General features: G+C 56.4%; 2 protein-coding genes across 2 annotated transcripts; both read left to right on the top strand.

Moving 5' to 3' along the window:
* The first annotated feature begins 6,017 nt into the window (after nt 1-6,017).
* Nucleotides 6,018-9,457, top strand: SMIM24 (small integral membrane protein 24). Its single transcript, XM_043466170.1, has 4 exons — nt 6,018-6,159; nt 6,818-6,923; nt 7,184-7,249; nt 8,510-9,457. The coding sequence occupies exons 1-4, from the start codon at nt 6,090-6,092 to the stop codon at nt 8,673-8,675; spliced, it is 408 nt and encodes a 135-aa protein (XP_043322105.1). The 5' UTR covers nt 6,018-6,089; the 3' UTR covers nt 8,676-9,457.
* An 850-nt stretch (nt 9,458-10,307) lies between these two features.
* LOC122440214 (small integral membrane protein 24-like) lies at nt 10,308-12,572 on the top strand. Its single transcript, XM_043466171.1, has 3 exons — nt 10,308-10,478; nt 10,570-10,681; nt 11,650-12,572. The coding sequence occupies exons 1-3, from the start codon at nt 10,400-10,402 to the stop codon at nt 11,768-11,770; spliced, it is 312 nt and encodes a 103-aa protein (XP_043322106.1). The 5' UTR covers nt 10,308-10,399; the 3' UTR covers nt 11,771-12,572.
* The last annotated feature ends 215 nt before the right edge of the window (nt 12,573-12,787 follow it).

Here is a 12,787-nt window from a genome sequence, read left to right as displayed (position 1 = left end):
CCAAGCGATGACTCTCAGAGTGTGTTGGAGGTGGCAGAGGTGAGGGACGGCAGCTCTAATGGAACATCTAAGTGTGGGGGACAAAGGCATGTGGAGAGCTCAGCTCTGGCGTCTGCTCTGCCCCAGAGACTGTGTGACCAACCACAAGCCAGTGCTCCTGTTTCACCATCAATTCCCAGGAATAAAATCTGCCCAGCCAGTTCCCTCCAAGCCAGACCTCATCCTCGCCCAGCCTTTACTGGGGACATAAGGGAAGGGGTTTTGTGGTATGGCTGAGAGCTCGGGCTGTGAGTTCCCATCCCACCTCCTTCCCCTATGTCCTCCACCTGCAGTCTCAAGCAGCCCATTTACCGCTTTGTAAAATGGGTGTTTGGAGAAGGCACTGGCAACCCATTCCAGTACTCTTGCCTGGAAAATCCCATGGGCAGAGGAGCCTGGTGGGCTGCAGTCCATGGGATCACAAAGAGTCAGACACGACTGAGCTACTTCACTTTCACTTTTCACTTTCATTCATTGGAGAAGGAAATGGCAGCCCACTCCAGTGTTCTTGCCTAGAGAATCCCAGGGATGGCAGAGCCTGCTGGGCTGCCATCTATGGGGTCGCACAGAGTCGGACACAACTGAAGCGACTTAGCAGCAGCAAAATGGGTGTTAACGAGAGAACTCATTTCATGTGTGACACATTTTCACACCAAGAAGTTCTTAGTTTCTACATTGGCATCAGCTGGGTGTCTTACAACCCAGTTCAGTGCTGACACCATCTGCCCAGAGTAAGTGCAGACCCTCTGGGTTCAGGGGTCAGACCTGCCGAGTTGCCCCACTTCAGACCCTGGTCTCGAGTCTGGACCTCCAGTACTTCTGATCGACTGGTTATAATTTGGGGCTTCCACCACCCCCTCAAGTCAGGAAAACAGTTTACTTACCTGTTTATCATAAAGGAGGCAAATGAACAGCCAGATGAAGAGGCGCAAAGTCCAGGAGGGTCCCCAGCACAGGCGCATCTGTCCTCATGGAGTTTGGGGTGGATGCTCTCACCCGCCCGGAAGCTCTCCAAGCCCCTTCCGGTAGGGTTTTCAGCATGGGCACGGTCTGTTAAGTCGCCATTGGCAATTAGCTCAGTTCCCAGCCCCTCTCCCTGGGGTACACTCAGTTGTGTCTCAGTCGTACCCGACTCTGCGACCCCGTGGACTGTAGCCTGCCAGGCTCCTCTGTCCATGGAATTCTCCAGGCAAGAATACTGGAGTGGGTTGCCATGCTCTCCTCCGGGGCATCTTGACCCAGGGATCGAACCTGGGTCTCTTGCATTAGAGGCTGATTCTTGACCGTCTGAGCCACCCGGAAGCCCTCTCCCTGGGGTGGTGGGGCTGAAAGTTCCATCCCTCTATCCCAGAGTTGGTTCCCCATGCCACTGGGGCCCCCCAAACCAAAGCTGCCCCACCCCGTCTGCATCAGCTGACACACAGGTGTGGTAGAAAGAGGCTGATTACGAACCACAGAGGAGGCTTCCTTCATCCCATCACTCAGGAAATTACAGGTTTTTGGAAGCTCCGTGCCAGGTGCCAGGATGAAGAACAAACAGATTTCCTGTTATCCTACAGCGTCACCCTCAGGTGCTGGCTGCGAGCCCCCTCCCTCAGTTTTCCCCAGGACCCCAGCCCGCCTTGTCAACTTGGCCCTGTGGCATGTGGGATCTTAGTACCTTGACCAGGGATCAAACCCATGTCCCCCACATTGCAAGGCAAATTCCCAACCTCTGGACCACCAGGGAAGTCCCTGTAATTTAAGAGCAGAAAAACCAGCACCATCACACACAGTCCTGACCCCATGCCTTCCAGCTCTTGCCCCCATAACCCCTAGGAAGTTGTCAGACCCTCGCCGGCCAGTTCTCGCCCAAACAGGTGCCAACTAGGACTGCCCCTCAGTCCCCAGAACTGTCCTTGCCCACAGATGACCTGTGAGTGCGTGCTAAGTCCCTTCATCGTGTCCGAGTATTTGCGACCCTATGGACTGTAGCCTTCCAGGCTTCTTTGTCCATGAGGATTCTCCAGGCAAGAATACTGGAATGGGTTGCCATGCCCTCCTCCAGGGGATCTTCCCTACCCAAGGATTGAACCCAGGTCTCCTGCAGCTCCTGCTCTGCAGGCAGATTCTTTACTGCTGAGCCACGGGGGACGCCCACAGGTGGCCTCCCAGTGTCCAAATCTGGTGGTCACACCTCAGTCTGCACTCACCCCCTCCGGGCAGCCTCTGACCGCCCAGCCCCTCTGCTCCTGGGAATTTCTCAGGGACCCCGCCTCCGGCCCGCCTTCATCTCCCCTTCCTATCCTTCAACTGGCCCAGGGCTGGGTCCTCAAGCCCCACCCACATCCCAGCCGGGCACCTTAATCCACTATTGGGGCTTAAATCTCATCTATACCCCAATCATACCCACTGGCCTGACTCCAGCCGTGGGGTGGGGGCGGGGGAACCTCCTCGTAGCTCTTGACTCAGGGTCCAGTCTGGATATCTCCAATTAGCTGATGAGGCTTCTCAAATTTAGCAGTCTTTAGACATTACCTCCCACAGTGGCCCCTCCTACAGGAAATGGAAACTCCTGTCACTCCAGGTGCTCAGCCTGCCAACACCAGGGTTTGATCAGTTTAAAATCTGCCCCAGCTCTGCCTACTCCGCCCCACTTTTTTGTCTGCACCTGGTCCAACCTCATCATTGCCCATCTGGACCGGCGCAATCCCTCTGGCCCATCCATCCCCTGGCTCCCAACCTCACCTCCAGGATCTGTCTTCGCCACAACAGCCACCGGAGGGCGTCTGGAGGACCTGAGTGAGATCCCACCCTCACCTCCACAGTCTCTCTTCCCCACAGCAACCACCGGAGGGCGCCTGTAAGCACCCGAGTCCGGTCATGTCCAACAAGTCCGTCCTGATCCTGCTGCATCCAATAAACTTCCCTCTGGTACTGCCATGGCTGGTCCTTTCCTCCTCTGGGTCTCTGGCCAAATATCAGCTGGACATGACCTTGGCTGCCCTATTGCAAACTTTAACTTCCCTCCTAGCAGCCCCACGCTGACCTCAAACCACTGAGGGCAGGGTGGTCTTCCCACCTACCCTACCCTTAAATCACTGTTCACTTTCTTTTTTTTTTAAATGCAATGTCATTTATTTTGGCTGCACTGGGTCTTCGTTGCTACACACAGGAGCTTTCTCCAGTTGCGGTGAGCAGTGGCTTCTAGCTGCTTTAGGGTGTATGGGCTGGTGGTACTTCTGGCACATGGGTTCATTAGTTGCAGCTTGCAGGCTCTAGCATGGGTTTAACTGCCCTGTGGCATGTAGAATCTTCCTAGACCAGGGACTGAACCTGTGTTCCCTGCATTTGCCGGAGAATTCATAACCACTGGACCACCAGGGAAGCCCCACTGTTCACTTTCTAACACAACACGATCATTACTCTAAGGTTATGCTTTTCTCAGAGTCTGTCTCCCCATGTGTGCGCATGCATGCATGCTAAGTCACTTCAGTCACAGCTGACTCTTTGTGACCCTATGGGCTATAGCCTGCCAGGTTCCTCTGTCCATGGGGTTCTCCAGGCAAGAATACTAGAGTGGGTTGCCATGTCCTTCTCTAGGGAATCTTCCCGACTCAGGATTGAACCCACATCTCCTGGATCTCCTGCAGTGCAGGTGGATTCTTTACTACTAAATCACTTGGGAAACCCCCTGTCTCCCCATCTTGACCGTCAGCTCCAGGAGGGTAGGGATTTTCCCAGAAGAGGGAGCAACCTGTGCTAAGGCCCTGCGGGGGGTGATGGATGTGCAGGGGAGTGCCTGGCAGCGGCTGTTGCTGAGCGAGGGAGGGGGCAGTGGGCGGAAGTGATTTGCAATGTGATCCACCCAGGCAGATGGTGGCCACAGGGGAGCCCCAATCCTCTTACCCAAAGCTCCTTAATACTTCCGCCAGGCAGGTCACCTCCGGGCCTCTCCTGCTCTGGGTGGCTGTCATGCCGGGGCTGGCGACCGAGGAGGAGATGGACGACTGGAGCCCGGCCCCGCCACTCTATGAGGAGTACCGCCCGCCGCCACTGGACACCATCCGCCTGCCCAGGTACGTGCTGTACCTGCTGCTGGCTGCATTCCTGGTGGTGGCCGTGGCCTACGCCATTGTGGGCCATCTCATCAAGGACCTTGCCCACGATCTGGCTGGTGAGCCGCTACCCAGCACACCTGGGGTGGGCTAGTGCTGGATCACGGGGGGAGGGAGGGCTCAAGGGTCTCCCGTAGCCAGGGAAGAGGGTGGAAGGTGGCCATGCCTGGGGACGCTCCTCATCACTGTCCTGTCGCAGACTGGGCTTTTGGCCCGAAGCCGGATCAGGAGGACGCCCCCCGGGAGCTGCCCGAGAGCCCTGAGGGCGAAGACCTGGAAGAACTGGACCTGCAGCTGGCTCTGGCCTGGCGGGGCGAGGAGGACGCGGGTGGGGGTGGTGAGGGGGCTCCCGCAGAAGCCCCCACCCGGGCCCCCCGCCGCCCCTCCATTGCCTTCAAAGATCCACCAGTCCGGAGCTCCTTTTGGAAGCTGGGCTGAGCTGGGCCCTGACCTGGGGCCCAGGAGGCTGGCTCCAACCCCTTTGGTGGTTGTATTAATATAAAGTGGACTCATGCCCATCAGAGCCTTTTCTCCACTGATCTGCGCTGTCTTGACAGAGAAAACATGGTCTTTCTTGGCTGGCGGGCTCCAGTGGTTGGACACTGGTTTAGTTGCATGCTCTGGCTTCCCCTGTTCTGCCAGAGCCTAACCCAACTCAGTTTCCACCAAGCCCTGGGCAACCTGTAAACCAAAAATACTAAGGAGATTTAAAAAAAAAAGAGAGATCACAATAGCGGCCAACCCTTAGCTAGAGCTGTGGGATGCTAAGCAAGCCTTTTCTGTATTTTCTTTCATTCAATCCTCCAATGTGGGACTTATCCATCTATTTACCAGATGGGAAAACGGAGGCATGCAGCCCAGACATGACTTGGTTGGAGCAGAGAGAATTTTTTGCGGGATGAGGCCAGCCCAGCCAGCGACCTGCCTGGGCTCCTCCACCCCCAGGTCCTCTCGGCTAGATTACGGGGTGGTCTGTCTCTGGGGGTCCTGCCCTCCTAACTAGCCTGAGGGCACCCCGAGGACAGGGGCCTCCTTCCCTCCTGAGCTTTGCATGGGGCAGGGCACACAGTACGGACTTCAAGTGTGGGCTGGTCTTGGGCTCCACTGAGTGGCCCTCAGGCACTGCGGCCGTGGTCAGACCTCAGGAAGGGAGGGGGCAGTGATGCTGGTGGCCTGGAGCAGGGCCAGGCCTCCCCACCCCAGTCTTCCTGCCACGTGCCTGGGCCGTGGCTGTCTCATGGCAGCTAGGGGGTAGGGTCCCCCTTCTCCCAGACAGGGCTGTCTATCTAATCAACTTAGTGATCAAGGTTGCCACACAGGACACCTTGGCGCCTGAGTCATCGGCTGCTCCGGGCCCCGTTCTCCGGGGTTTGAAGGTGGAGGGTGGCCCCTCCCTTCTTGCTCCTTGTGCTCTCCCTGGAGTTGGCCATGGGTGCCCCGGGGTCGGGGAGCCACAATGAAGCAGTATAAGCTGGTCATGAGAGAGACCCGTGTTCACATCCCAGTGTTGGCTGTTTCTGCCCAGCCTGGCACTCCTGGCCTCCCTGTAAAATGCAGGTGGCAAAAGTCTGTGGTGTGTGCAGAGAAAGAAATGTAATGAGGCGTAAAAGCACTGAGTCAGGAAGCCAGGTCAGGGCCATCTCAGCTTGGCCCCTGTGGGGCGAGCCTGGGGGGACCCGCAGGCCGGCTGTCCGAGGGTGGGACGCAGGGCAGAGGGGCTGGACTCCCGAGTTAATCGAGTTAATCGTTACAACCAGGTCCAGAGTCTGCCCTCCTGGAAGGCGGGGGAGAGGGTGTGGGATGCCAACCAGGTGGGGCAAAGGGAGGGGCCCTCAGTCAGGGCCTGCCCCGCCCCCAGACCTGCCTGCCCCCTTATCAGGAGCTGGGCAGGGCCTTCCCTGACCCTGACGGGGGGACCACACACTCCAGCACCCCGGCTGCTGGCTCCTCTGCATGATGGGGACCTTAGGGATCCTGCTTCTGCTCATGGGTCTGCTCCTGTCGCCAGCTGAGGCCCAGAAGGGTAAGGCTTTGACCTCTGGTTTGGGAGGTGGGAGGGGGGGTTGGGGGATGGGCTCGGACATGGGCTCGCCCCCTCCCCAACTCCCCCACTCCCTCAGGGCTTCCCACCCCATCTCTGAGCACCGCCATCTCTGAGGCATTTCCCTGCGGTCCCATGTTGAGGACTCTGCTCTCTCACTGCCCGAGGCCTGGGTTCAACCCCTGGTCGGGGGACTAAGAGCCCACAAGCTGTGGTGTCACAAAAACAAGCAAACAAATTAAAAGGACCTCCCTGGAAGTCCAGTGGTTAGGACCCCACAGTTCCACTGCGGGGGCACGGGTTCCATTAGCATATGCTAATGTCCTAGCCTCTCCTGCACTCTTCTTTCCCTGTCCTTTCGGGGGTCCCCCACCTTTCCCTGGTGCTTCCCTGGTGGCTCAGACGGTAAAGAATCCACCTGCAATGCAGGGAGACCTGGGATTGATCCCTAGGTCGGGAAGATCCCCTGGAGGAGGGCATGGCAACCCACTCCAGTATTCTTGCCTGGAGAATCTCACAGAGAGGAGCCTGGTGGGCTGCAGTCCATGGGGTCACACAGAGTCAGACACAACTGAGGGACTAACACTCCACTTTCCACCCTTCCCATTTCTGAGTCCACTCTCCCCCCACCTCCCCACAGAGCACCGTTTAAAGCCCTGGCTGGTGGGCCTGGCTGCGGTCGTGGGGTTCCTGTTCATTGTCTTCATCCTCATGTTGGCCAACCGCCTCTGGTGCTCCAAAGCAAGGTAGGAACCCCATTCCTCACCCCTTCCCCTCCCTACCCCCAAAGTGCTGGGCACCTCCTCCCACTTCATGACCCTCTCTTGCCCCTATCCTTGTCTCCCCATTTCCCTGCTCCCTCTGCACCCACAGCCCGGGACAGTCATGCAGTTCCCCCTGCCAGCTCTTGCTTCCTGGAGTTCCTTTAATCTGGAGGAGACTGAGGCTGCCTCCACTTCCTGCCCTTTATCCATCACCACCGCTCTGATTCCCATCTCTTCTGCAGAGCTGAGGATGAAGAGAAGCCCACATTCAGGATGAATCCCAACCCATATGAGGAGGTGGATCTGAGGTACTGCTGTGTGGGCATGTGTGTGTGTATGGTCAGCAGGTCTGCATGAGGTCCCTCTCAGGGAGAGGAGGGGTGGGTGTGCACTGATGACCTCTTTCTGTCCTTGAACACCTCAAGTGCACTCTGGCCCCAGGGCCTTTGCACCTACTGTTTGTTTTTATTTTTTACACCTTTGCCCATATCTTCTGGCTGGCTCTGTCTCTCCTCCAGCCCCTGCTTAAATGTTTCCTCTCCACAGAAGCCCAACCTGACCAACAGCATTTCTGACGCTCTCTCTGACACAGCCCTGCATCTTTCTTTGCATGTATTGCCAACTGAAATTATCTAAGTCATTTACCGGTTTCTTGACACTAGATTTTGGTTTCCAGTATGTGAACAGAACTTAGCTTTGGTCCAGGCTGTGTCCCCAGGGCCCTGCCCAGGGCCTGGCATGCAGTAGGCACTTACTAAATACCTGTTGAACAAGATGTGGTGTGGGATAGTGCAGGGACTGTGTGTAAGCATGTGATTTGGTGTGGGTGACTCTCCTGGATTCAGCATCTCCCATGATCCTGTTTCCAGATGTGACTCTGATGAGAGCTCAGGGATGCGGGCAGGGCTGGGGGCTCTTACGGAGCAAGCACCCCACCTTGGGCAAAGGTTTGGGGACAGGAGTAGGAGCTGGGGGCTGGGAGGAGAATATCCTGGCTGGAAGACTCTCAGCTGAGCCCAAGATGCCTGAGGGAGGGGTCTGGGCTGGACTATGCTTTGTTTAGACCCAGCTCAGCCCCAGGAAAGTGTGATTCCTGCTCTCAGGATGTGCTGGAGGCTCCAGGTCCAATAAGTGCTCCTAATTCATAGTTTGTTCCTTGCCGGATTTATTCCTTCCCCATCCATCCATTTACACTCCCACCCACAAATCCTCCCATCCATCCATCCGTCAACTTACCCATCAATCCATTCACCCATCCATCTATCCATTCATCCATTCTCCCATCCATCCATTCTCCCATCCATTCATTTCCCCATCCACCCATCCATTGTCCCATCTATACATCATCCATCCATCTATTCTATCCATCCATCCATTCTTCCAATGAACAACTGAACCTTAGTTTCTGCCTTTGTGAAATGGAAGTCACAAGTCTGCCTTGTAAGGGCTGTTTTGAAGATTCAGCAAAGACTTTTTGTAAAGCATTCATCATAAGGCCTGGCACAGGTGAGGGTCTGTTAAATGGGAATGTTTTGTTACCATGGTTTGAGGTCTTTGTGTCCCTACAGAAAAGAACACAAGAAAGGGAAGAAAGAGAAGGACGAAAAGGCCGAGGAGAAAAAAGCTGGGCAGGGGGAAAAGGCCAAGACGAAAGGAAAGAGAAACTTCGGGCTGGAGCTAGAGGAAAATGAGGAGGGCAGGGACTATGAGAAAGTCAAGAACACGGCCATGTGAAGATTCAGTCGCCTCCTCCAAGCAACCTGCCAGAGATGCCCCTTCCACACCCTAGAAGCAATGAACTGAACCTGAAGCCACTGCAGTGACTCCATCTGGGGTTGAGAGTACAGCACCCTGAATGAAGAGGCTTGGAACCCTACCCACCCCCAACCAAGGAGGGCTCTTTGTGTGTTATACAGTCTATATGTTATGATCTGTTCTGCCTGGTGATTCTTCTTGCACTTGGAGACCATCCCTGGTTCCTGAGAAACTCCCAACCCCCACACTCTCATCGCTCCACCTGCTTCTCCCCACTGCCTGACATCTATTGGCCAAAACTTCCTCCCTCCCGTTCAGCTTCAGGACAAGTATAGGCCAGGGGCTGCCTCTCAGGGGAGAGCCTTTCAGAAGGGCTTCCGTTGTCCGCTGGGACTCAGTTTCCCCAGGAAGGAGACAGCAACGCCCGGGCAGCTGTGGGAGACCAAACTCCACCGTGCCCAGGTGCTGGGCAGATCAGACGCTCCCCTTGCAATCTTGATCCTGCTGTCCTGAACCCTGAACTTTGAGCCCTGAGAGCTGTCTCCTGGGAAAGCCTTGCTCCCCCCACCCCCGGGTTTTTGGCTCATGTGACTCCATTTCCGGGCACAGGGTCTTGACGGGTGGGGTGCCCCTGGGCGCACCATCTTGGGAGGGGACAAGCCTCCCCTGCTATCCTCACTTTCTTCAGGCCCTGGACCTTGCCCTTGATGTTAACCATTTCCTAATGAGAACTTTGATAAAGGCTGGCGTTTATCATTTTATTTATTTATTGGCTGTGCTGGGTCTCCGTTGCTGCGCAGGTTGTGGCCAGCGGGGCCACAACAGTACTCTCTTGTTGTGCAGGCTTCTCATTGCGTTGGCTTCTCTTGTTGCGGAGCAAGCGAGAGGGCTCCCTTGTGGAGCCAGTATCTGGGGCGGTAGCCCAGAAGGCGGGGAGCTTCTGAGACTATCCCAGGATCGGCCACCAGGGGGCAGAAAAGTCGTAAATAAAAATATATAATCTCCCTAGAAGATGCTTCCACTGAACTCCTAGCATCCTTATGGTCTCAGTCTCTTGTCGGTTTGCAATTCGTCCCATTTTCCAGATGAAAATACTGAGACTTAGAAAGAAGGAAGCCACCAGCCCAGGTCTCCATGGTTGTTGTTGGCAGTGCTGGGAATGAAGCCTAGGCTGCCCAGAGGACGGGCACATGCAGGGGCTGGCTAAGGTCAGATTTGGAGGTTCATGTCCTAGAACGGGAGAGGGTTGGGGTAGGGGGTGTTCTTAGTTGGGAAAACTGTGTTCCTCTGGGATGCTGTGTGGCCCCAGGGAAGTGGCCTGACTTCTCGGAGCCTCGAGTTGGCTCCTCTTTTGCCGTGTGAGGACAAGAGTTCTGACCACCAGAGTTTGAGACTTGATGGAGGTGCTGGGACTTCAGAGCCAGTGCAATGCCTGGTTCCCCACCTTTCTCGAGCTGCCCCTACCGTGGCTCTGACCGTGGAGAGTGAGGGTCAGGATGGGCCTCAGGGAGACAGGGACTCGGAAGCTCAGGACCCTGAGCCCCTCCCCACGGTGCCCGGAACTCAGGGAGGGGACCCCACCTCCTACTTCCTGGGGCCCCGGCCACACCCTGCCCTGGGGTGCGCTGGGCAGGCCACTTCCTTCTCCCGCCGGGGCTGCAACCCCAGAGTCTGCTGGTAGGGGCGAGGACAGAGGGCGCAGGATGGGTAGATTCTGGACGACCCCCGGTCAACTCTATCTTCTCGCAACTCTGGTCCCAAGGCTGGTGCAGGCCCAACCCCGTAAGGCCTTGGGAGGGAGTGGAGGTGGGGTAGGGAAGAGAGCCCCATCCTGGCGGCCCCGACGCTGACCCAGCCCTGCTCCCGCCCGCAGTGGCCCAGCGGAAGTCGTGGCTCGTGGGGCTAGGGGCTGCGCTGGCCTTGCTCTTCCTCATCTTTGTCCTCACCTTGGTCTATGCCGTCTGGTGCCGGGAGTCCCAGGACAGGTGGGTTCTCATCCTTCTGAGCCCCTCCCCATCGCTAACTCTTTAGCATCTAAGCTCCGCCCCTTTCTGAGTCCCACCCCTCTAAGCTCCTCCTCGTGCCGAGCCTCTCCCTTACTAGCCCCTCTCCTCTGAGTCCCACCCTTCTGAGCCCCGCCCCTCACCGGCCCCTCCCCTCTAAGCTCCTCCCCTACCTAGCCCCTCCCCTCTCTGAGTCCTGCCCCTCTAAGACCCTCCCCGCGCCAAGCCCCTCCCCTCTGGGAGCCCCTTCCTTCTCCGAGCATCCTTCAAGACAGGGCAGGACCAGCGGGGTAATTCTCCGATTCTGAGAGGCCCCCATGGGGGCCTCACAGGACCTCACTGACTTCTCTCCTGACTACCTACCCGCAAAACGAGGGTGGCTTCCTCACAGAGATTCCCCCATCCCTAGGATGTGTTTCAGTAGGGGGGGTCTATAAAGTATCATCCCTATGCCAACACCATCCATTTATCCATCCACCTGTCCATCATCCATCCATCATCCCTCCTGACCTGTCTCCCATCTTTTCTCTCTCCTTCCCTCCCTCCATCATCCATCCCTCTTATCTGTCCATCCATCCATCCACCCACCTTCCCACCACCCATTCATGCGTCCATTTGTTCATCTGTCCACACACTCATTAATCCATCCACCCATCCGTCGGCCCAGCCTTTCATCTCTCTGCCCGTCCACTCACCCGCAGTTATGAAACCCAGGAAGTCAAAGAGGCCAGAAATTAAGAGCTCAGTTTTGGCTCATACAGTTGGCGCTCCTGAACTTCCTTCATGTTCTAACGGGGCCAGTGTCCTAAGCTGCCTGAGTCTTGTCCCCCTCTGTGTCATGGGAACAGTAAGGGTGCCTGCAGGACTCAGAGCTGGGAGAATTGTCAGAGGCCTGGAGCACTGTCTGTCCTTATTAACTCGGATTATCTGGGCTCTTCTGGTCTCCACAGCAGTGAAGAGAAGGAAGAGGAGACTGTGAGAAAGGAAAAGGGAGATGACGACTGGGGGCTGGAACTGGAGGAGACAGAGGGGCCTCCGAACCATGAAGCAATGGCAAGTTCCTCCACATGAAGTCTTCCCACTTATCTCCTCCAGGCAGTCCTCCAGGGATGCCCCAATGCCTTCTCCACACCCTATCAGCAAAGGACCTGGTCCTGAGGCCAGTAAGATGACTCTCTGGGATTCAGAGGTCTCAGAACCTGCCCCAAATCCCTCTCAGAGGGCTCTCTGTGTGTTACCTGGTGGTTCTGTACCCCTTCCCAAGCTTGGTCTCCACCTGATGATTCTTCTTGAGCTTGGAGGGCACTCCTGGAGAAGGAGCCGCCCACATCCCCCCAACCCCCCCCCCCCACTGTCTCATGTCTTTTAACCCAGTCCATCGCAGGCATCTTTTTACCCAGCGCCTGATTTCTTTCCCCACCTCCAATTTCTGTCAGCTTTTGGATTTCATCGGAGAAGGCAGGTCCTCCTGTTGCCCAGGTGTAAGCTCTTCAAGAGCTTTCTTTGAGTCCCAGTCCCTCTCCTGGCTGCTGTTCGCTGTCCCTGAACGTGAACTTTGAGCTGGCTCAGAGCGCAGGGCTGTTTCCTGGGAGATGAGGGCTTCTCCTACCATGTGCTGAGTTTCAGCACTTTGTCCTGCACGCTAGCACTCCCAGGGGATGGGGTGAGGGTGCAGGGGTGGGAGTGGGGGGCGACACAGGATCGTTACTCCCTCTTCCGGTCCTGCACTCCTGGTGGGGAGGCTCCAAAGAGAAGGAGAAGGGGCTGGAGTCCCCACTTCTTTGCTGTGTGTCCCGGAGCAAGTAACTTAACCTCTCTGTGCCCAAGAGCCTAGTTCTGTAAAAGGAAAGAATAAATTCTTCTTAAATTGTCATGAGGAACTGAATGAAATACTGTCTACAAAACTCCGGAGCGCAGGGCCCAGCACCCTAAAGGCATCCAACAAATATCAGCTTTCTGTATATTGAAATGATGAGGATGGGGGTGGGGGCAAATGAGCCTGCCGCCTCAGACTGGGGGGATCCTGAAGGTCAGAGAGCGTGTTTTCAGACGACAGTTCTGGGAGCGCAGTTTTCAGTCCCCCAGTTT

This window comes from Cervus canadensis, chromosome 4 (genome assembly GCF_019320065.1).
Source record: "Cervus canadensis isolate Bull #8, Minnesota chromosome 4, ASM1932006v1, whole genome shotgun sequence".
Taxonomy (NCBI): Eukaryota; Metazoa; Chordata; class Mammalia; order Artiodactyla; family Cervidae; genus Cervus; species Cervus canadensis.
Note: the sequence above shows the minus strand (reverse complement) of the source record. Positions and strands in the feature narration are given on the sequence as shown.